Source organism: Ornithodoros turicata, chromosome 5 (genome assembly GCF_037126465.1).
Source record: "Ornithodoros turicata isolate Travis chromosome 5, ASM3712646v1, whole genome shotgun sequence".
In the NCBI taxonomy this organism is placed as follows: domain Eukaryota; kingdom Metazoa; phylum Arthropoda; class Arachnida; order Ixodida; family Argasidae; genus Ornithodoros; species Ornithodoros turicata.
Window position 1 is genome coordinate 68,928,413 of NC_088205.1, and position 24,168 is coordinate 68,952,580.

A 24,168-nucleotide genomic window follows, 5' to 3' on the forward strand; every position below is an offset into this window, starting at 1 on the left:
AATCCACTATAAAATTCGCCCCTGCAATCCACACAACGATCCACATCTGAGGATAAACGGATAAGCGAACTGGAATGAAATGCTGAGCCGTTGAAAGAAAGTGTGTGAGACGTTCAAGAAGCCAGACAGCGTCGGGACTTGTTTGTTCACAGAGGTTCACAGAGAGAGTTTGTTCGTTCGAAAGAGGCCGCGAACAGAAGGAGCGCGCAGGCGTAGCAGAGAAGTAGGGAGAGCCTCCATCGAACAGCGACCAGCGCTGGGTTACTTCGCAAAAACAGGGGTTAACAGGTTAAACTGTTAACAGGGGTTTCAGAATGCATAGGTAAACAGGAAAACTAATAATATGGTTACTAAAATAACGAAGTTCCGATGTAATAGTGTGTAATACTAATTTTCAGTGTTGCCCGCTGTACAGGGGGTTGTTTGACACCAGGCGTCGCACCGCTCCACTACGCCGAATCTTTCATGGCAAATTAAAAATATTTATAGCGCGTTGTCGGTCGTATGGTTCCGCATATGGTATTTAGAAGCAACAAAGTCTCTAGTCACATCACCGGCATATCATGCTTGTCTACTGCTTTACAGTACCTTTAACGTAGTTGTTTTGAACCACCATGCTTGCCACTACTTAGAATGCGCGTTTTTCACCTGAGAAGTGAAAGAAAATGTACGAGAGTTGCCGCGGTGCCCAGTAACTTCTGAAAGTCGTCTGCTCACGCCGATGCACTAGCGCGCGCAAAAGCAGACGATTTCTGTATCCTATCACGGACTTACCCGCAGGGCGACGTGGCCGTTCTTATTGTTGCCAACACAGATCGCGGCATGCTCTGCAATCTTTATCAATTTAATTCGGTTATTTAATAACTGTGGCGTGTTCTGTTGGGTAAATTAGCAGTGTTCAATTTTTAACAAAGGACAATCCAATGGTACACTTTATGAAAGGGGCAGGGGGTACGAGACCGTCCCTTTAACCAATGTAGTAGACGCCAGCGTTCCCTCACGAATACCAAGTGGCATTGTAGCAAACAGTTGCAAACAATCAACAAAAGTTCCGGTGCAGAGTATTGTCATAGAGGCTATGGTATTGTCCAACGAACATGAATCCCTGAGATGACTTCAAATCAATGAAAGCCCACCATACCGGCAAGATTTAGGCACTGATTACACGAGTTGAGAAGAGAAGGTGAAACCGGTTTTCAGTCTGTCCTTTGACAAACTGCGCTTCCACGCACAGCTGAAATATTTCGGGTGCAGCTTGGAGCAATATATTATGCTTTCAAAATAGATGCTAACAGAAAAATTTCCGATTTCTCATCAGAGTCGCTTTAACCACATTTAACCATTATAAGCCTCCTTTCCTGCTCTAAGCACACGCAACGCTCCAGCCTGAAAAGCAGGCATGATGTGCAGCTTGTGTTGCGTAGTCTTCTTCTCCGTTCCGTGTCTTGAGGTTTTCCTCCATCGTCGTACTTCAACAGCTAGCCTGTGCCGCCTTCGTGTAATGCAACATATGCTTGCAGTGTGAGAACAGCGACACAGAAGGTTTATGCATCCAAATTTTCATTCTTCATTCATTCCAAAAGTTTATTCTGACCAAGCGTAAAAACAAACATATTAAAATGCTGAAATCAATTCCAAGTCAATTGTGTAAAAAGAAAGGCACTGCACACAGGTTGTGCACTTTCTACCCATCTAGAACCCGTCGAGAACTGAGTACTGCTTCTAGGAGGGTACCGCTTCTACGACCACCACCATGTGAACACTCCAACTTAGGTGTGCAGCCAAATTAAGATATGAGACATTTGTCCTTGCATTTCTGGCATTCGTGTAGTGGATGAACCCGATTGTGTGCACAGGGCAATGTGCACCGGTGTCCGCACTTTGCAACAACATTCGAACACTGCATCTGGCAACTGCTGCTGTCCAAGCACATCCTAGAAGCAGTATGGCCACATTCTAGACGTTCCGCGACAACCACACTGCACAGGGTGTCTCTGAAGTCTGTACTACAATCCACCCACAATGAGTGACCGCAAGCAAGTGTCCTCTCAACACGTTCCGTGCAAGGCGAATCTCTCCAAGAGCACCCTCGACGAACTAAGTGCCCACAGGGCATGCGTTTCTCCAATATTTCTTGGCAGCGAAACATTTTTCTCATGCAGCAAACAACCTCTGCCTTGTGGCCACAGTCAAGTGTGGCGCCAAGTTCTCTGCACTGGTAATTCAGGCGATCTGTTGATACGGACGAGCAAGGAAATTCCACGTGGTGTTCACAGTCTGGAAGCTTAGTGCGCACTCTTACGTTACAGGACTTTGATTTCCAATAGTTGGAAGTTGCCATCCAGCACTCAAGCAATACGGTGTGGCCACAGGGAAGTTCTTTCTCTACCTCCAATGTACACATGGATGTATCGCAACAAGTTCTGGTAACATGATGGCCACAAGGGAGTGTCTTGGTAACACGCTGCTGACACAAAAATCTTTTCTGCTCGTGACAAAGGATGGAAGCTGAATGCCCACAGCTTAGAGTGGACACACGCTCTATGCATTGGTAAGTCAAGCGATCCCTGTCCCTTGAAAAGCAAGGGAACTCTGCATGGTGTTCACAGTTTGGAAGAGTCGCTCGAACCATTACATTACATGGAGGAAGGCGTAGGCTCCTCTTTAGACGCCGCAAGGGGTCGGCAGCAGCGTACAATGCTGCATCGCTGCAGCACACCATCCTTGAGTGTCCGCAAGAGAGGGTGACACTAACTTCTTCTTTGCACCGCTCAATGTGTGCTCCCGTGTGGCATCTATTAGGACACGTGTGACCACAACGTAGTGTCTTGCCACATCGCTCTCTGCAGGTGCCATTCTCTGCGACTGCACTGCGCAAGACGCCTCTGATGTCTGTATTACAATCCACCCACAATGAGTGACCGCAAGCAAGTGTCCTCTCAACACGTTCCGTGCAAGGCGAATCTCTCCAAGAGCACCCTCGACGAACTAAGTGCCCACAGGGCATGCGTTTCTCCAATATTTCTTGGCAGCGAAACATTTTTCTCATGCAGCAAACAACCTCTGCCTTGTGGCCACAGTCAAGTGTGGCGCCAAGTTCTCTGCACTGGTAATTCAGGCGATCTGTTGATACGGACGAGCAAGGAAATTCCACGTGGTGTTCACAGTCTGGAAGCTTAGTGCGCACTCTTACGTTACAGGACTTCGATTTCCAATAGTTGGAAGTTGCCATCCAGCACTCAAGCAATACGGTGTGGCCACAGGGAAGTTCTTTCTCTACCTCCAATGTACACATGGATGTATTGCAACAAGTTCTGGTAACACGATGGCCACAAGGGAGTGTCTTGGTAACACGCTGCTGACACAAAAATATTTTCTGCTCGTGACAAAGGATGGAAGCTGAATGCCCACAGCTTAGAGTGGACACACACTCTATGCATTGGTAAGTCAAGCGATCCCTGTCCCTTGAAAAGCAAGGGAACTCTGCAAGGTGTTCACAGTTTGGAAGAGTCGCTCGAACCATTACATTACATGGAGGAAGGTGTAGGCTGCTATTTAGACGCCGCAAGGGGTTGGCAGCAGCGTACAATGCTGCATCGCTGCAGCACACCATCCTTGAGTGTCCGCAAGAGAGGGTGACACTAACTTCTTTGCACCGCTCAATGTGTGCTCCCGTGTGGCATCTATTAGGACACGTGTGACCACAACGTAGTGTCTTGCCACATCGCTCTCTGCAGGTGCCATTCTCTGCGACTGCACTGCGCAAGACGCCTCTGATGTCTGTATTACAATCCACCCACAATGAGTGACCGCAAGCAAGTGTCCTCTCAACACGTTCCGTGCAAGGCGAATCTCTCCAAGAGCACCCTCGACGAACTAAGTGCCCACAGGGCATGCGTTTCTCCAATATTTCTTGGCAGCGAAACATTTTTCTCATGCAGCAAACAACCTCTGCCTTGTGGCCACAGTCAAGTGTGGCGCCAAGTTCTCTGCACTGGTAATTCAGGCGATCTGTTGATACGGACGAGCAAGGAAATTCCACGTGGTGTTCACAGTCTGGAAGCTTAGTGCGCACTCTTACGTTACAGGACTTCGATTTCCAATAGTTGGAAGTTGCCATCCAGCACTCAAGCAATACGGTGTGGCCACAGGGAAGTTCTTTCTCTACCTCCAATGTACACATGGATGTATTGCAACAAGTTCTGGTAACACGATGGCCACAAGGGAGTGTCTTGGTAACACGCTGCTGACACAAAAATATTTTCTGCTCGTGACAAAGGATGGAAGCTGAATGCCCACAGCTTAGAGTGGACACACGCTCTATGCATTGGTAAGTCAAGCGATCCCTGTCCCTTGAAAAGCAAGGGAACTCTGCAAGGTGTTCACAGTTTGGAAGAGTCGCTCGAACCATTACATTACATGGAGGAAGGTGTAGGCTGCTATTTAGACGCCGCAAGGGGTCAGCAGCAGCGTACAATGCTGCATCGCTGCAGCGTACCATTCCTGAGTGTCCACAAGAAAGGGTCACACTAACTTGTTCTTTGCACCGCTCAGTGTGTGCTCCCACGTGGCATTTATTAGGACACGTGTGACCACAACGTAGTGGTTTGCCACATCGCTCTCTGCAGGTGCCATTCTCTGCGACTGCACTGCGCAAGACGCCTCTGATGTCTGTATTACAATCCACCCACAATGAGTGACCGCAAGCAAGTGTCCTCTCAACACGTTCCGTGCAAGGCGAATCTCTCCAAGAGCACCCTCGACGAACTAAGTGCCCACAGGGCATGCGTTTCTCCAATATTTCTTGGCAGCGAAACATTTTTCTCATGCAGCAAACAACCTCTGCCTTGTGGCCACAGTCAAGTGTGGCGCCAAGTTCTCTGCACTGGTAATTCAGGCGATCTGTTGATACGGACGAGCAAGGAAATTCCACGTGGTGTTCACAGTCTGGAAGCTTAGTGCGCACTCTTACGTTACAGGACTTCGATTTCCAATAGTTGGAAGTTGCCATCCAGCACTCAAGCAATACGGTGTGGCCACAGGGAAGTTCTTTCTCTACCTCCAATGTACACATGGATGTATTGCAACAAGTTCTGGTAACACGATGGCCACAAGGGAGTGTCTTGGTAACACGCTGCTGACACAAAAATATTTTCTGCTCGTGACAAAGGATGGAAGCTGAATGCCCACAGCTTAGAGTGGACACACGCTCTATGCATTGGTAAGTCAAGCGATCCCTGTCCCTTGAAAAGCAAGGGAACTCTGCAAGGTGTTCACAGTTTGGAAGAGTCGCTCGAACCATTACATTACATGGAGGAAGGTGTAGGCTGCTATTTAGACGCCGCAAGGGGTCAGCAGCAGCGTACAATGCTGCATCGCTGCAGCGTACCATTCCTGAGTGTCCACAAGAAAGGGTCACACTAACTTGTTCTTTGCACCGCTCAGTGTGTGCTCCCACGTGGCATTTATTAGGACACGTGTGACCACAACGTAGTGGTTTGCCGCATCGTTCTCTGCAGCTGCCGTTGTCGTTGGACTTTGTCGTAAAGTCTCGAGGGCTTGATATAAAGACAGGCTTCCCTGGGTGCCTGATGCATTCTAAGGTCAGGGGACCCAGTGAGATGTGCCTTGATGCGTTCACAATGTTCTGGAACTCTTCGTCCTCAGGAGGGACATCACCGAAGGCATAAACGGCGCACAGACTACGACTTATTGCAGCAGCAAACATTTTTCCACTAGACTTTGCACTAGCATAGATAAGAATTATCACGGCACAACGTGGGTACCATGAACGGATGGAAGCCGCCCTAATATCGATACCCCTAGCATCCAGGACTGATTGCACATGATGCACAGTGTCTCTGCTGGAGTCCAGGGTTAGAACGGCAAGACTACTGTTTCCATATCCATGACTTACAAAGTGAGCTGCAAGCTGAACGAGCATTAACAAGGCCGTGTCCCTTTGCTTTATGTTGAAGATCCTTATGTATTCCTTCACACCCCTTAAAGACAAATTTGTAGTAATCCGTGATACCATCCTTTCACCAGTGCATGCACTTAATACTGTGCAGATGTTCTGTGGCAATACATACTGCATGTTCAGCTCATAGTGCCCTGTAGTACTACCGCCATGATGAACCCGGTGCCACAAAGAGCCATTCACTTGTGCTGCATCAAAGTTGTTTCCAATGAGCACTGCTTGCTCGATGCTAGGAAACATGATACCTGGGAGCAGAAAGTCTCCAACTCGTTGGGCTCCAAGTACCATCAGAATCCGTGGGCAGAGTGCCTGTAGTAAAAATCTGTGCTCTACAGCAGCATGGGGGCTTACCACAACAACTGGCTTGCCAACGACTTGAGTTGTGGTAGATTCTTTTGAAACCCTGTTGTACACTTGACTTTCGCGGGTGACTTGCTCTTGTGCCATGCACAGTTGACGATGGTTAGAACTTCTGAAACGTGATACCCACAAGTTGTACAGAATCCACTTGTCAACAACGTCGAGGGAGTAGATACTCTTGACGTGCGCCAAATCAGGAAGACACTCATTTTGAGTGTTGCGAAGCTTCTTCCATACGTAAATGTTTTTCATGTACACATTCTGCAGGAAGTGCCCTCGCTGGAACTTCATTCTGCCTTGGACCATCCGTTTCCCAAACTTCTTGTTGGAGTTTTCATCATGTTTCAGAACGTCCTGGTAGCGTTTACATTCTGCATCGTAATTCATCGCTTCAGCATTAGCAACATGCTCGACTTCTTCAGGGATCATCCCATAGAAGAGCCAATCCCGTACATAATTTCTCTCTTGCCCCAACCTGTCAGAAAATGATCTTGTGAAGTCCTTCAATTCATCCTGATGCAGGACGCGAAGTTCTGAGGCCATAAGGACAGACGCAATGTTGACAACTCTTGCGAGAGCTTCGTCAACTTTACGTTTCGCATGAACAACATCAGGAGTAGCCGTTGCGGTTTCCCTTACAGAGTTAGGATGCTGAACCACAACGAGATGTTTACCAAGCGTGAAGACTTGCAAGCCAGAGACGCAAGCACTGAAGGGAGAGACGTCTTCTGTGACAATCAATGCCGGCTGCTTTTTTCCATACCAGACAGGTAAGTTGTCCAAAAGCATTCGCACAATGCAGGATGCAAGACGAGTAGCTCCACTTCCAGGCGGTGCATGCACCGTGGTTATGGCATTCGTAATGGCAGAACGAAGGGCACCATACTGCCGTTCGTCCAGTGTATTTACATCGTCTGGCCAGTAACATCCCGAATGTCCGAGGCTTTCAAAGTGGAGTGGTATTTGGTGCGAAAATATTGAAGATGCTGGAACAGCAGCTGTATACCCACTCAAAATATCGAAGTGTGCTCTCACGGGCTGCTCGCTAAGGGCTGTGGTTAACGCCCAGAAAAAAGAAGCACTCATCCCAGCATCTGCACCCTCCAACTTACTGGCACAGTTCATGGCAAGCTCAGAATTATACAAAACAGCGAGCACTTCCTTGTTGTGCCTGACCACTTCCCCGTAATAGATCTGCCTCTTTTCGGTGTCTTTTAAGAGTATTACTCTCCCACTGGAGACCTGCGGCTGCGGTTCTAGTGCCCAGCCAAGGCCGCGACCTGGTACGAGCCTCCGCTCTTTCAAGCAGAAGAAACCGATGGATGCTGTTGCTCCAGTGAGGCACGACCTCAGATGTTCATTAAATGCTCTCAATGGCCCGCTGTGCATACCTATGCCATCAGAGTCTGCAGTACGGAGAATTAGTTGCTCGTAGGTAGGCAGAAGGGGAGTTGTTCGTTCAGTGTTGTTCAGTCTTCCGGGCTCCAAAGTGTCTTGTCCCAAAGTTGATGCTTCCAATCTCCATGAGCGAACGGTTTTTGGTATTGCACCTGCAGAGGTATCCCTCTTACTTGCTCCTGAACCTCCATTTCCTTCAATATCCTCTTCTTGATTTCGATGAAGAGGGCCCCGGCTTCGGCAGGCCGATCCTTGCACTTGAGTCTGTTCAACTGTGGCATCTAGGATGGACGGTGCAGGGCCATCTCCTTGCTGAGCATGTTGATAGCTGAAGAGCAATGTGGCATTGGAAGCAGAAGGAATACTAGGTTGGTTTTGAGCTCGGCCTCTGTGCGCCCGTCTCCTCCGCCGTCCTGGCCCGATTTGCTGGTGCTGAAGTGATGCTGCATCATCCCCGGCAGAGCGTTGCTGATCAGAGGCGTATGCCACCCTATGTCTGCCACTGCCGCGACCACGGCCACGTTCGCTGGCAGCAGACATCTATCAGCTGTGGGCAGAGAAAGAACACATTAAAGGGGCGAGCAACTGTCATTTAGGACTGCCCGAAACTCTGCTTAATTCACAGTGCTGCCTGCCACGTAAAATATTTTTATGAATGTTAAGAAATAATTAAAATTAAATAAGTAAAATATTAAGAAATATTGTTGATGAATAATGTTTAATCACTGCAAAATCAATCGACCAATCAATCAAATAGAGTTCACTGTTGATCAAAGAAAAATACATAGTGAATATACAGATGGGGGTCCTACAGTTAAAAACCAGTTTCCAATCCAAAAACTAGTTCCAATCCAACTGAAAAAAATGCCCTGAAAAATTAACAATGTGCTGAGCAGCGAAACCTTGGAGGCAAGGTAGGGAATGACATGGGATGGGCTGGCCCGCAGGCACAGCACAAGCCTATACAGGCTACTCACAGCTTTTGACCCTGCGATAAGGGACAGCACTTGATCCACTTTATGAGCCTTTATTAGGACTCCCTTTGCTACACCCAAGAACAGAATATGAATGATGACTAAAAAGTCTCCTCGATAGCCCACTAACATCGTTTAGCCTCCATCTGCTCTCAATGTTCAAAGATGATCAGACAGTGACCGTGCACCTGGCTGCTTAAGACATGCTGCCGTCTAAAACCAGGCGCTGTGGCTGCCCTCATGAACTAGGGGAGGGCCCAGACCCCGAGGTGGGTTCACGTCCCGCGTGGATTCCCAGCGCCTGGGGGCTAAGCAAGTATCGTGCCCCCAAACAAGACACGTAACAGGAATGCATCAGAACCGCCTCCCTCCATCCAGCAGACCCCCCAATACATGGAATTTGCGCTTCAGTTAGCTTCACTTTGGGGCGCCTAGAAGATCGTTCCAACAGCGCCCAACGTTAAAGAATTGAGATTATTCTTAAGTGATAAACAGCTTTACTGTTTTTATTTCCAACTTTATTTTCTCTCTGTCAATTTGCGCCTCAAAAAAAAAAAAAAAAAAGAAATCTTGGGCTCGGGGTGACCGCCCCTACGGCCCCCTCACGCTAGGCCACTGGTTCTTTGCAATGCCTACAGTCACTTTACATGAGACCCCTTCACCATTTGCTTGGTGCAGTGTCTGCCTAACTACACAAATGCGCACAAGAAAAGTTATAGCACAGTTTTCCGTGATACATATTTTTTTTTTTAAATTCCGTACGTAAGGCTCTTTCTCTTCCATGTATTATTTCACTTGTAAACGGGTTCACGAACTTTTTAAAGCCGTAAACTACACTACACCACACTTATTGCCACTCCAGTCCAGTCCATGCACGTGCATGTGCAAAACAAGGTTGCAAAGCAAAGTACTTCAAACATTGTGATCTCACCTGACTTGTGTAAATAGTAATCATATGTGTGCAGCGACAAGTTTACTAGGCACCATGCGTGGTGAATACACGAAAGCAACTTGATCGAACTTAGACTGGACCGCTTGGACTTTGACCACTTCGACTTACGTCAGTTGACTTGATTTTCCCACGTTGCCTCTCCAGCTACCTATAGAGGCGCTCGCGTCGTCTTCAAGATGGCGCAGAAAAGAATGATTGCCGATGAACCGATGAACAAATCGCCCTGCTTCATGCCTTCTTCCACGAGACACGCTTCAAAAATTGTCCAAATAACATAACTCGCGCGTGGTTTCCTGCTGTCTTCGTTGTTTTCGTTCACGCCGCTCCTTTGATAGTATATTTTTCCTCTTCCCGACATTGAATATTCTTCTCCGCAGTAGTTTTGCACCGCGAAATTTAGCAGTTCTGTTGCTGTTTGAGTTCTGTAAGCCGGGACACTCCATCGCACACGAAGGGAAGTTGCGGCAGTTTCGGGTTAGCGCGAAATATACCTGTCGTCTGCTGTTACGGCTGTTACTATCATTCATTGAGTGCTTCTGCTGGGGTCCGCTAGGTGGCGAGCAGCCTGCTGGAGAGGGTTTCGGAATAGTTGGCGTGGCACAGCCCTGTTCAGAGTCTACAACCCACAACCATGTGCACGTCGCCGAGCAACGCAGTAACGCCAGATCGTGTTTTCCTGTCCCCAAGTGACTTCCGGGCGGGAATATCACCGTATCCATGAAGAAGACCGAGAGACACGGACACAGAAGAGGACACACGCAGGTGTGTCGTCTTCTGTGTCCGTGTCTCTCGGTCTTCTTCATGGATCTATACCAGCTAGCCTGCACCCTTTCCCTTGTTTCTATATCACCGTATCGCGTGGAAAGCGCCTGCTGCTCCTGTTTGTGGTGTCAACATTCAGATTCAGTTGCTGGTATTTGACTCCGAAGAAGCACTTGAACTGCACAGATATGGGAGAGCCGCAGTGAGCACTTTTTCCTGATGTTATTTAGTTAAACACATCGCAACGCCCACTAAAACATTAGCGTATAGATTCACACCGTAGTTGCCAGTTTACGTGTTCGCTTTTTTATGATGGCTTTTGAGCGTGATCGCGTGATGTGCTGGCCTATAGTGAAAGAGCACATTCTACAACAATTCATCGTGTGTCTGTAGTGTATGGCATGCACATAAACGCAAAGATATTCCGAAAGCCGGGACTAGACATAATGAACTAGAAAAGAAATTACACCGACTTCACATAACAAGCTAACCATTTACTGAAACAGACGTTTCATCTCCTGTCCAGGAGACATCACAACGTGCGGTATAACATGTCACGTTATCAGCCATTGCCCCATCCTCCAGTCCTCAATTGATATGTTGTGAACATCTAAAAGCGGTAAAACTTCAGTGCAGAGACAACGCGAACCACTGGACTAACAACCAACCTCTACCCGGATTGGCTAATTCTGCAGGAGAATTCCTTAAATCCTCCAGGCATCCTATCGTTTGAGAAAAAGCTGCCACGAAATCTGACATAGATGTTGATGAATGACTTAAAAGTTAATAAAGAAAAACTGACAACGTCAAGTCAAACACGAAAACAAGCTTGCGGAGATCTAGATGTCTGAACATAAGGATAAAGGAGCACCAGAATCCTCAGGCTTGTGGGTTACAGCAGATTGACTGAGCACCTCAGACACTGTCATGGATGCATGGCTAAGTTTAAAGAAACAGAAACCCTGTTTAAAAGCAAAAAAAAGTAGGTGCACTATTTTTTAAAGAGTGCACTGTCAGTTGTCTTACCTAAAAAGATTGAGCAATTCGTAATGGAGAGTGTGGTCCGACAGGGATATAAAATTTCACAAAAATAGGGAAAATTGCGACTATGCATTAGTAACTGCAGAATCCGCCAATCCAAATGGAGGGTGTGGTTTTGGCCATGCTATATAAGCTGTACGTTTGTTCAGTAAAACTTTCTTTTTTTTTTGCCGTTGGCCCAGCGGCTTGTGTTGCAGTGGCGTATCTAGGGTGTGGCAGGTGTGGACAGGTGCCATGGGCGCCAGGTGAACAGGGGTGCCATTATGTGGTCGGGTATGAATGTGCCAGGTCGGGCACTCAACCTGGCACATTCATAAATGATCTTGTAGCAGCCCCAGCGGTGCTATCATCATCCTCGTTCATCATCTCGCGCCCGCGTAGCCGCGGAAAATAAATCAGTTGGGCTCTCACCGTCAAACCAGCCGGTTCTCTTTGTCTCTCCTTGAGTTCCAACAACTGGTGACCCGAACGTTCCGTGACCGAACATTCTAGAACCTTGGCCCGTGCTCCGCCATGCCTCTCGGGGACCCGCAAGCCAGCTCTGCTCCATCCCCGACGTCTTCACTGGCTGCCGTCGCCGTGAAGCTGCCCCCGTATTTCGACCGCAACCCAGCTGTCTGGTTTCTCCAAGCTGAGGCGCAATTTAACTTGGCTGGCATAACCGCACAACAGACCAAGTTTTACCATGTCATTTCTGCCCTCACTCCCTCTGCTGCGAATGAAGTCTACGACATACTGGCAAGTCCTTCCCCTTCTACGCCGTATGACCAGCTAAAGAAGGCTCTTCTCCAGCGAACGACATTATCAAGCCGCTCACGCCTGCAGCAGCTTCTCTCGACAGAAGAGCTCGGTGATCGCAGGCCCTCTCAATTACTGCGGCGCATGCGACAGCTGCTCGACGATCAATCAGCTTCCGTGGACGATGCCCTTCTGCGTGAGCTCTTTCTTCAGCGACTCCCGCAGAATGTTCAAATGGTCCTGGCCACAGCGGCTGACATGACTCTCGACCAGCTGGCCACTCTTGCTGACGCGGTTGTGGAGGTGGCCAATCCAGCTGTAGCTGCTGTGTTCCCTGCATTGCCCCCTTCGGAACCTGCCCGACCTCAACCGCGCCAGCCCCCGCAGTCCACCATTGACGACCTTTGTCGCGAGTTCCGCTCCCCGGCCGCGCTCATAGCCGCTTCCCACGCGTCAAGACCAGGCGCCCATCCTCCAGCAGCTGGGCGTCGGCGCTGCACATGGTGCCTAAGAAGACCGGCGACTGGCGCCCCTGCGGGGACTACAGAGCCTTAAATCGCGTTACCATCCCCGACCAGTACCCCATCCCCCATGTCCATGACTTCACAGCATCCTTACATGGCGCTACTATATTCTCGAAGCTGGACCTCATACGGGCATACCATCAGATCCCCGTTGCCGAGGCAGACATCCCCAAAACGGCCATAACGACCCCTTTCGGGCTCTTCGAATTTCCACGGATGCCATTTGGCCTTCGTAACGCAGCTCAATCGTTCCAACGGTTCATCGATCGTGTCATCCGTGGCCTGCCGAATGTCCATGCCTATATCGACGACATTCTTGTGGCCAGTCCAACACCCGAACAGCACGACGCCGACCTGCGCCAGCTATTTTCCCGCCTCACCGATTTCGGCATAATCATCAACGCTAACAAGAGCGAGTTCGGCGTTCCCGAATTGGACTTTCTGGGCCATCACATTTCCTCGGCTGGCATTTCTCCTCTACCATCCAAGATCCAAGCGATCATAGATTTTCCGCAACCCACCAACTTGCAGCAGCTACGGACATTTTTGGGGATGACCAACTTCTACCGCCGCTTCATCCCGCACTGTGCGGAGACATTAAGACCACTCGAATCGTTCCTGTCCATCAAGCGCTCCGCCACCTCGTCTCTGTCCTGTATCATCATCCTCGTTCATCATCTCGCGCCCGCGTAGCCGCGGAAAATAAATCAGTTGGGCTCTCGCCGTCAAACCAGCCGGTTCTCTTTGTCTCTCCTTGAGTTCCAACAATCTAAAGCACCCGCCATTAGAGAGGTAGTAGTGTGAAACCTAGTGCGGACCACACGAAAACGCATCCCCAAGGACATCATGTTAACCATGTTGCCATGGGCGCAGGTAGCTCTAGATACGCCACTGTTGTGTTGTCTCGCGTTGTGTTGCGGTCGCGTTGCCACTGATAATGAACTGGTTGCCTTCGATTTATGGTACTAGTAGTTTGACATGTGCCGTTGTTTTGTTGTTCTCGATAGCGTTTCTGCTTCATTTCCAGAATTGCAAACATAGGGACAGGGGTTCTTTACAAATTACTGCTAAGCACCAGACTGCTTTATTTTGTCGTACAATGCATTTTTTTTTCTTGTCCGCAGCGTATCTGACATCCCTCCTGAAGTTAAACTTCCTTCTGCAGAGAGCAAATATGAGAGCCGAATTTCCGCAGCTCGTTCAGCATCCGCAAGGCTTATGGACAGGACCCACTTTTCTTCACTCATGCCCCTGGAAGGGTAAACTTGATTGGGGAACACGTAGACTACTGCGGCTATGCTGTTCTTCCAATGGCCCTGCAGCAGAACATCGTTGTGGCCTGTGCCCCAAATGGCTCCAACACGTTAAACCTTGTCAACGTTGAAGACGGACGTTACCCCAGTCACTCTGAGAAGATGGACTTGTTGAAAATCGACGACATTGCACCGCAGTGGTATCACTATTTTCTTTGCGGCGTCAAAGGAGTCGTAGAAGATGAGGATGCTGGTGATAGGCCGAGTAGAGTGACTGGGATGGATGTGGTGGCGCATGGCACTGTGCCTCCGTCTGCTGGGCTTTCGAGCTCCAGTGCAGTCGTCTGTGTTGCTGCTTTGGCTACACTTTGGTTACAAGGGTAAGTGTGACATGGTGCCAAGGCAAGATGTTTGAGGATAAAAGTGTCTGAATAGTACAGGGCAAATTTAGCAAAGGCTACACATTTTGATCGAGTCGTAAAAATCCAAGATAACGTCCCTGGCGTTTCAAACTCTGCAGGCTGATACTCATTTGCGTGAAGTTTGCGTGGACCACAAAATGGAAACTTTTAGTGCGAAAGTCACATATTGTAAATTTTGCACGAATATTCGATTCGGAATTTTTTCCCCCGTTCGATTCGATATTCAACTTAAAATATTCGGATTTGCACACCCCCTAAACATTGCACTAAGGGGAGTACTTTACTACCACAACGTCCATCCATGATTTGTAAGCTATAGATTACTGTCACATCTTGCCTTAAACTCTTGAAGATGCTTTGTGTTCTTTCCAAGCACCAACGCTTCAAACTCTGCATCATTCATTTGAAGTAGCTGGCACAACTCTGATCTCTTATAGGGCTCTGGATGCAGCACGTTCTGTACCAAGGCCACCATTTCTTCAAAAGGTGTCTTGAGCATTGCTTGAACATCGGCTAGTTGAAGCTTTTTCTTGTAATTGAGGCCTTGAGACTTGGCAATTGACTGGATGGAAAAGGAGAGAAGCATTTTTCAGTAAAAAAGAAAGCATTCTCAAACCGTAAAAGCTTCATTTGATGGTTACCTTAGCTGCAAGGTGACACTCGACAACACGAGCGTTGAAGTGGGAGGTAGGAACTTTGGTCATTTTGACGCAGCTATTGGCTACAACAAAGGTTGCTCCACTTGGTAAGGGAACGTTGGTTGTTTTTAGGGGGTTGAACTGGATTAGCTTTGCACTTCCTGTAGCATATCAACTTAAAATTAGAGCACCAGTGTTGCACTGAAGAATGATACAAAACTTGGAATTAATGGACCAGCAGTCCACCATCTCCCTCAGAAGTGCTGCCCTTCTATACCACGCAGGAGACTTTGTCCACTACAGACTGAGAGGAAACATGCATGGGCTCAGCCAACACCACCTACTAGATTATAACGACCATGTCATAATCAGCAACCCCTATGAGAAGCTCATCCGCACAATCGCTAGGGGTGCTACTCATCGGCCCGTGAGGTCTGCATCATGATTGGACAATTGAAGTTGGAACGCGCAGAAGCAGACGACAGCAACATCTCCTATGGACGCTCCTATGAAAACGCGTAGGATGATGATAATCAACTTTTCAAAAAAACATTTCCTGCGGGACTTGCACCGCGTGTACAAAAATACTAAGGTGAGCTGAAATACAAAGTATTACAGAAATTAAGCAAGCAATAACCGGGTCGATGAGTAGCGCCACCGCTAGCCTCCAAATGCGGCACTTGGGAAGGGTTCCTATGACCTGGTTGTTATAATGTAGTAGTTCGTGTAGGTCGTGCCCTAGATACAGAAAGCCTGCTTAATGCCTCCTGTCACTGCTCATGGACTACCTGGACGGTCCGCTGCCGCTGACGTTTTCAAAATTCAGCCTGTCTGTGGCTACTGGTGGCTGTTCGTGCAGCTCGTAGTGGCTTGTCACCATAGCTACGGCTGCAGTCATGATTGACAGAGTCCCAATGACTATTGCTGTCTTCGGTACGCGAAAAAGTGCAAGAGACAGTGCAAAGGAGTGCAAACGAAGTGCACGACAGGTGCTGCTGTCGTGCAAAGTACACTGAGCCCTTTCGAATAGAAAAGTGTAAGCCTCAGATAGTTTCTCACAGACATCTGCACTGCATCGCAATTTTCTGAGTGATTATTGTCTATAAATTGACTCAAAGAGTAAAAACAGGCCCATCTTAGCAAACATTTACCGACAGTATGCTCCATATCGATGACAAAACATCGTCAAAAATGACAGTACTTCATGTCGTCTGCTCCACGTTGCACGGACGTCAGAGACGGTGCAGCATTTTCGTGAACCCGTGCTGCACTACAGCTGCACTTTTTCCAATTAAATAATAAAGTGTAATGCAAAGGCTGCACCATCATTGAATCGAATGCAGGAACTTGCACAGTTTGCACTAGTTCAAAAAGTGCAGCCCAATCGAAGACAGCATATGTCACGTCTTTCGAGTGATCAGGTCTTGTTTACCTAGATATGGCAGGGGTGAAGCAGGGGGTTGTTTAGGGGAATTAACACCCCCTATATCAGTAGGGAATTTGGGAGAGGGAAACAAGGGCAGAATCCTCCTTCCCCATTTAAAGTCCCCATAGAACCCTCTCCCCCCCCCCCCAAAAAAAAAAAAAGTATCTGGCTACCACACTGCTAGATGGGGTTGGATACAGACACATTACACTGCCCCGTGAAGATGGCAAATTTTACTAACCTTGCTCAGCGAAAAATGCAATAGCCTGATCCATGCAGTAAAGTTTCCCCAATAGTTCAGGAAAATAGATTGCAGCAGTCGATGTTTAACAAGCACATACTTTATGTAAAGAAGTCTACATGTACAACTTAGAGAAGGCACGTGAGTGTTCGACCAACTCTCCTTGATGGCACCTGAGCTCCTTCTGCCTCGTTCTTTCCTTCCTCTTGCTTCCATCATCATTTTCTAGGTGTTGCTTACATCCCGTCGGCTCCTTTGAGAACGCACCGCTCCTAACTGTCGGTACCTGACACCACGAGCCACTTCATCCATTCTCACTGCCATATAAACACAACGTTCACATTCCAATCCGCATCCGTTTCCAATTCTAACACGTTCCAATTCTAACACATGCCTCCCCCTTGAGTTCCAATGTATCGTTCACTTTTTGCGCACAGCGTAGCGAGCCTCAACTTGCTCATTCTGGTGCTAGAGGGATTTCAGGAGAAAAAGCATAAAGTACGACACTACAAGAGTGAGCCAAACAGCTTCTTGCATTACAATCTCTATAGAGAACACAGCAACCCTCATCCACACCGTGCGGTAGTTTTATCTGCACTGCATTGAGTATAACTGTACGATTAGTGGTAACATATTCCAAACAGGGACTGTTGTCCTGAAGCTCAGCTATTGGAAGCTTGTGGCCCAAGCCTTCTTGTTTTGATCTACCTTCACACATTTGATAGTTTCCACTTTTCGACCCTCTGTAATTGAAACTGCATGCCTCTTAGGCCCGGCTTCACCAACGCTGGTCAACTTTGAATGGAAATCTGGTTGCTGAAACTTGAAGTTAACACTCATTCTTTCTTATGGTGACGTGATGAATGTTTCAGTAATAATACACCTTCCTTTAGTGAAGCAGAGTTAAGCGTTAAATTCAAGTTAAGGGACCGTTGATCTCGGTTGAAATGTCAACCATTGTTGGTGAAACTGGGCCTCAGTGTACTTCAATGCCTATGCCTATATACATGGTTCCCACTGGTGCTTGAAACCCTCGAATACTCTGGAATTTTCTACAGTCCTCGAAAATCCTTGATTTTGCACCTCCTTAATCTCATGGAGTCCGAACTATAGTTGCAAAACCACAGGTGTTAGCACTCGGTGCTGTAGGAATCAACCAGTCATGGGTTCACAGGAATCAACCACATATGGGTTCACAGACGATAGCGTGCCAGGAGAAGGAATGCATCCTCGACATGTCCTGGCATGGGCGTTCCCAGGATTTTCTTTTTTTGGGGGGGGGGGGTGGGAGAGGAAAGAGCTTCAAAGGGGTGACAGAACGAGCAACCAACAGATACTACCCTAGTAAAAATTCCAGCTGGAAATGCAGTGACAACTCCAGCTGGATTATTGGACTGGTTCCAGCCTGGAATATGACTGGATCTAGCCTGGAAACAGGCTGGTTCCGGCCTGGAATTTGACTGGATCTAGCCTGCAAACGGGCTTGTACCAGGCTAGAAACAGGCTGCATCCAGCCGGAGAAAGAATGGTCTAGAACTGGTTCCACAGTGGACGCAGGCTGGAACAAGGCTGGATATGCAGCGTGTCTCCAGCCGGATTATCGGGTCCCGATGTAGGAGTGCTTCCACTTCAGCCTGTACCTTCTGCTGGAACTTATGTTCCAAGGCAGGAGGTTCCGCTGAAGTAGAAGCAACTTATACAAGATATATTGCTACACAAAGCAGAAATCGGAAACACACTATAACAAATGAATAAAGTGACAATCAGCAATAAATTCAAATATTTATTTTAACAACAATAACTAACACCCCATAACAGGTATGATAATAGACATACTACAAATAGTGTACATGCAGCAACAGTGGCAACACTATGAGACGATAATGTGTCAGTTTGATGCAAAGTTTGGCATGTGCGAAATCACAAAGGTCACTTCTCAATCGCTCGTTTTCATTTAACTGTCCGAAAAAGTCCGTCCCGTGCAAGCGGGACAATGACACATCATGAAGGCAGTTCAGATAACTATAGTTAAGTATCGGGTCACTACTGCACCTCTTGTTTCAGATTTAGGACTTTGGGATCAACCGTGCTACACACGCCGCTTACCCTTTGTCGTAATAGAGCTCGTGCACGAATTCAGGAACAAAATGCATAACAGAGCACACGACTACACAAATGCAAAGACGTTCACACTTTTATATGGTCGGCGAAGGTGAAATGCAGGAGGAAACACCTAAATTACCAGGCTGCGACGCCAACACAACAACCGACGTTTCCAGTTCAAAGCAGATTCTGAGTTAATGCCGATGGCGGTTGGTCGCATTTTACGATGAGAGCATTATGGCTAAAGTTCCGGTTTGACAAACCGGGAAAACTCACATTTCGCAGGGTGAAGCTAATCAACAATTTTTTTTTTTTTTGCAATCTACTCATGTACGTGGAGTTCTGTGCATAACATTGCACACCTTTGGGTATTTATTTTATTATATTTATTTTATTATTTTATATATTTGATTATATTTGGGCATAAATTATTTGCACACATTTGTGAAATTAATTTCGGCTTTTTTTCCCCGTATATAAGCCAACATTATCTTCACAGTGTTCACAGTGAACAATCTCGCACATTCCAGCGTAGTCGCTGGAATATCTCATTTCCAGCTCGGCTCCAGCAGGGAACCATCCTGGTTTCAGAGTGGAAGTTGGATGGTTTCAGAATGGAAATCAAACAGCACTAGACCCAGCATGGAAACAGCCTTGGCCAGCCTGGGATGGCCTTTCCAGGCTGGTTCCACAGTGGATCGAGGCTGTTTTTTTTACTAGGGTAGGCAACAGAAGGACATCAGTCGAAACCTTTGATATGCAGAATATGAGATTCGGGTTATTGTGACGACATCGTGACGACATTATGAGGACGACATCGGAGTACAAATCAATCAATTCACAAAATCCCAGAGAGCTTCGCGCCGCTGTGAACTATGGGAACTTGTCAAGGGAAACGAAATGTAAATGTCAGCGAAAACGAAACGTGAAGGACCGTTCTCACTTCCTCGTGACAATAATCTCCCAGGACGCAACGCGTGCGCAAGGAGCACTGGGATTTCCTGAACTCGTGTATTTTCACGGGTGATCTTGGAGCTCCAGGAGAGGGAAAGGGGCGCCCCCCCCTCCCCATTGTTCCTCTGTCGGAACGCCCTGGTCACATGTCAGTGCACACGCCAACATACACGTGACCATAAAAATCGTCGCGTCCATGATCAGCGACCACATCGCCTGTAAACAAACTCGTTTTGATGTTTCTGTGCGTCGTTTTGTAACTTATTTCCACCTCAGGAATTAGTTGTATCCGATATCCTTGCAGTAAAACACGAATATCTGGAAATAAGGTCGTAATGCTAACCACTCCCAACGACGCCGGCGCTAACTCTCATTCAGCCGGTGCGTTGCACGCATACTTCGAAGGAACCAGCTACAATGTCGCATAAGAAGCGCCGTGATGATTTGCACAAGCAAAATATGTTCACCATATGGTCTCCACGATATATGTTCATATCTTCGTTTTACGCAAATGGCAACATGTTGGTAACGGTTAAAGCGAATATAAACAACGTCACACGACTACAAAATGACGTTCCCCATGACGTATGACCAGGACAAGATGATGGTGATTTTACGACAAGGTTCAGGGTATAGCTACGAAAATGGTGGACGTGGGACTGAAATATTGCAGCCGTCGAAAAATCCAGACAACGGCACGAATCAAACCCGCACGACTCGATTGCTGGTTCACCGTTTTGCTGCACTGTCACGGCTTGCCGACGACTTGCCAAGCAGCTTCCATTAAACGAACTCTTCTGCATGTTTTCTCGCACGCACAATACAGGACGAGGCCGCAGTCCCGCTTGATACAGTGTAAACAACCTGCCAGGGCCTGCCGTTCCGCCCCGGTCGCTACGGCTCCGCTCAGAACAGTTACTCTCCATCACGTGGGTCTAGGACATCCCTGTGTTTGCATGCCCACGGGCACATGAAAAGAGGACCATGGTGTCACAGATCTGTTTCATCGTTGCTGCGTACACATCAGCTAGAACCTCTGTAGACAGCAAAAAAAAAAAAAAAAATGTAACACTAACCCTCACACAAATTGGAGTCAAGATGGAGTCAATTGGTGCAAGGTGGTTTTTATTGTCCCCCTACTTCATCGCCTGTGTAAGTCCTGCCTTTTTTTTTCTTTTACTTTTAACGTTGCTCTTTTATATATATTTTTCCTCGTCGTCGTCCTCGAGGCTGTTGTCCTGTCGCTGGAGTGGTGCTCGGGACAGGCAGTCGGCGTCGTTGTGTTTTCTTCCTGACTTGTAAGTGACGGTTACGTCATACTCCTGTAATCGGAGGCTCCATCTCGCTAGGCGTCCTGAGGGGTCCCTTAAGCCAGCCAGCCAGCACAGAGAATGGTGGTCTGTTACAAGTCGTGTCTGTTACTACCTTGAACGGCCGTCCGTACAGGTAGGGGCGCAACTTTGTGATGGCCCATATGAGTGCAAGGCACTCTTTTTCGGTCGTCGAATAGTTCTTCTCTGCCTTGGTTAGCGTTCTGCTTGCGTAAGCGATGACACGTTCGACGCCGTCATGAAGTTGAACGAGCACGGCTCCTAGACCATCGTTGCTTGCGTCGGTGTGTATTTCTGTTTCGGCGTTTGGATCGAAGTGGGCAAGCACGGGTGCAGTCTGTAGACGCGTCTTCAATTCATCAAACGCCTGTTGCTGGACTTCACTCCAGATAAACGTGGATCCGTCCTTCGTGAGGGCATTCAGGGGTGACGCAATTCTTGAAAAGTTCGGAATGAACCGTCGGTAGTAGGCGCAAAGGCCAAGAAAGCTTCGAACGTCTTTCACGTAAGAAGGAACACGGTAATTTGCAATGGCCGCCGTCTTCTCGGGGTCGGGGCGTACGCCGTCGCTGCTCACGAGATGGCCGAGAAATCTGAGTTCCTCGTTGCCGAATCGACACTTCTGAGGCTTCAACGTCAGCCCTGCAGTTCTGATAGCCTCGAGGACTTGCTTTAGTCGTTCAACATGTTCTTCGAATGTTCTTGCGAAGACGACAACATCGTCGAGGTACACCAGGCAGGTTTGCCACTTCAACCCGGCGAGAACTGTATCCATAACACGCTGGAACGTCGCTGGTGCTGTGCAAAGGCCGAAGGGCATAACCTTGAATTCGTAAAGTCCATCCGGAGTGACGAAGGCAGTCTTCTCACGGTCCCGTTCGTCGACTTCAATTTGCCAGTACCCCGTCTTGAGGTCCATGGAAGAGAAAAATTTTGCATTTTGAAGGCGATCGAGCGTGTCGTCGATGCGCGGTAACGGGTAGACGTCCTTCTTCGTTATCTCATTGAGTTTCCGGTAGTCGACGCAGAACCTGAGTGTTCCGTCCTTCTTCTTCACTAGTACCACCGGCGATGCCCACGGACTGGTCGACGGCTGGACAATGTCATCTCTTAGCATCTCTTCTACTTGCGTTCGGATCGTTTCTCGCTCTTTGCAGGAGACCCGGTACGGCATGCGGTGAATTGGACGGGCCTTTTCGTCGACGATGATGCGGTGCTTCGCAATGGGCGTTTGTCTTACTTTCGACGATGCAGCGAAGCAGTCACTGAAATCGTTGAGCATCTGGAGAAGGGTTTGCTTTTGAGTTGTATTGAGTTGAGGGTTTACGTCGAAATGTTCGGCCTCGTGTTCCGTGGTGACCGCGATGCGAGCAGTGTCCATCAGGCAAACATCCGTGGTGGAGTATTGGTCTACGATGACGGCTATCTTCGTGCCGTTCGCCAGGTGTTGTGGCTCCGGGCGAAAATTTGTGACCAGGAGTTCGAATATTCCGTTTCTTACGGGCACAATTCCTCTTGCTATCCCAATTCCTCGTTCGAGGAGAAGTTGCGTGTTGCCTTCAGCGAACAAACAGCCAGTCGGTGCTCTCTCGCACGTAGCGGTCACAAGGACTGACGACAAGGGAGGCAGGTTGACGTGCTGAGTCGTCACGGCGGTTACGTCCGTGTTTGCGCGTTTCTCCGGGGTTATTCGTGCCCACCACTTGTCTTCTGCTGTTTCCGGCGTTTTAAAAGAGATGACTCCATTTGTGAAGTCGATGATTGCTTCGTTTTCAACTAGAAAGTCCATTCCGAGTATTACATCCCGTGGGCAGTTCGGCAAGACGGCAACGCTGACGACGTACTGGATGTCACGCACTTGTATGACTGCCGTGCATCGGCCAATCGGTGTTACGACGTGTCCACCAGCAGTGCCGATGTTAGGCTCATCCCACTTCGTTTGCACCTTGCGAAGCTTTTTAGCCAACCTACCACTTATAACAGAGTCGTCGGCTCCGGTATCGATTAACGCAATCATCTCATGGCCGTCGATGAGTATTTTCAGGTTATTGGTAATTTTTCGGGCGTCGTGTTGGTGCTGCGTTGCTGTTCGTCGAGTTGGAGGAATTGTAACTTGTCGTCGGTCCGCAGCTTCACCTCCCGGAGCTGCAGTCTTCAGTTTTCCCGGTTAGGGCTGCGCCACACAGGTCGTCTTGCCGGTGACGGTGAACGTGCTCTTCCTGGCGACCTGCTGCGGTGGGGGACGCTCGGGGACAGGTCGCGTCGCGAGCCAGCAGAAGCATTCTGCTGCCGTAGATAGTCTTCAATTGCGGCGGGGCGACTACCGGGCGGGGGGCGTCGGGTGAAAAACCGGGAAGGCCAAGTCATCGGTAGGGACATCGGCGATAGACGTGGTTGGCCTCTCCGCAATGGTAGCAGAGCGGTCTGAAGTCGGGAGTCCGCCAAACGTCCGTTTTGCGAAACGGCTGAGAGTGTGGCGGGACGCTCGGAGTAGGTTGGACAGGCCGAGGAGGCGTCCAACGGTTTCCGTAGTACGACGGACGAGCAGGTGGCACCTGTCTCACAGCGGCGGCGTAGGTTGGTCTCGGTACTTCGGCGTCGGGGTTGGCGGTTGACGATGTCTGGATTGCCTGCTGAACCTCGTCCTTGACGATCGCACCGATCGAAGACAAAGGGTCTTGAGCCTTCTCAGGACAGAGGAGAGCTCGTACTTCTTCGCGTACTTCTTCCGTAAGTAAGTCCATGGTACTTCTTCGCGTACCACCTCTCGAATCAGCTGTCTGAGCGATCCGACGTCGAGGCCAGCGGTCGTGGAGAAAGCCTCGTAGCCCTGGTGTCGTTCGTTGACGGTAGCGCGAGAGAGCAGGGTCCTCTCAATGCGGACGGCTTCCTCCAGAAAAGCGTCGGTCGTGGCGGGTGGATCCCGGGACAGGGCGCGAAAAATTTCTTCTTTTACGCCCCTCATGAGTCGCTGAACCTTCTTCTCCTCGGATGCTTTGGGGTCAGCTCGCCGGAAGAGCCGCAGCACATCTTCGACGAAGCCTGTAACGCTTTCGTTTGGCAGCTGGATC

General features: G+C 48.7%; 3 protein-coding genes across 4 annotated transcripts; 1 reads left to right on the top strand and 2 right to left on the bottom strand.

Moving 5' to 3' along the window:
• Positions 1–1,170: 1,170 nt before the first annotated feature.
• LOC135394653 (uncharacterized) lies at positions 1,171–9,896 on the bottom strand. Of its 2 annotated transcripts, none has more exons than XM_064625501.1 (2): positions 9,773–9,896; positions 1,171–8,285 (listed from the first exon to the last, which is right to left on the bottom strand). In XM_064625501.1, the coding sequence occupies exon 2, from the start codon at positions 8,276–8,278 to the stop codon at positions 1,787–1,789; it is 6,492 nt and encodes a 2,163-aa protein (XP_064481571.1). In that variant the 5' UTR covers positions 8,279–8,285; positions 9,773–9,896; the 3' UTR covers positions 1,171–1,786. The 2 variants fall into 2 exon arrangements, with proteins under 2 accessions (XP_064481571.1, XP_064481570.1); XM_064625500.1 differs by having other exon boundaries at positions 9,644–9,896.
• A 3,696-nt stretch (positions 9,897–13,592) lies between these two features.
• Positions 13,593–14,832, top strand: LOC135395917 (N-acetylgalactosamine kinase-like). Its single transcript, XM_064627004.1, has 2 exons — positions 13,593–13,602; positions 13,909–14,832. The coding sequence occupies exons 1-2, from the start codon at positions 13,593–13,595 to the stop codon at positions 14,364–14,366; spliced, it is 468 nt and encodes a 155-aa protein (XP_064483074.1). The 3' UTR covers positions 14,367–14,832.
• LOC135395918 (N-acetylgalactosamine kinase-like) lies at positions 14,718–17,243 on the bottom strand. Its single transcript, XM_064627005.1, has 4 exons — positions 17,104–17,243; positions 16,710–16,745; positions 15,046–15,203; positions 14,718–14,966 (listed from the first exon to the last, which is right to left on the bottom strand). The coding sequence occupies exons 1-4, from the start codon at positions 17,168–17,170 to the stop codon at positions 14,718–14,720; spliced, it is 510 nt and encodes a 169-aa protein (XP_064483075.1). The 5' UTR covers positions 17,171–17,243.
• Positions 17,244–24,168: the final 6,925 nt, after the last annotated feature.

What these genes read in the sequence shown, in the direction of transcription:
- LOC135394653 (XM_064625501.1), bottom strand. Translation starts at nt 8,278, where the DNA reads ATGTCTGCTGCCAGCGAACGTGGCCGTGGTCGCGGCAGTGGCAGACAT.
- LOC135395918 (XM_064627005.1), bottom strand. Translation starts at nt 17,170, where the DNA reads ATGAGCAAGTTGAGGCTCGCTACGCTGTGCGCAAAAAGTGAACGATAC. An exon ending in CATTGGAACTCAAGGGGGAG is followed by an intron (nt 16,746 to 17,103) that starts GCATGTGTTAGA and finishes GGAAACTTTACT; the next exon opens with GCATGGATCAGGCTATTGCA. An exon ending in AGTGTCACCTTGCAGCTAAG is followed by an intron (nt 14,967 to 15,045) that starts GTAACCATCAAA and finishes TTTTCCATCCAG; the next exon opens with TCAATTGCCAAGTCTCAAGG.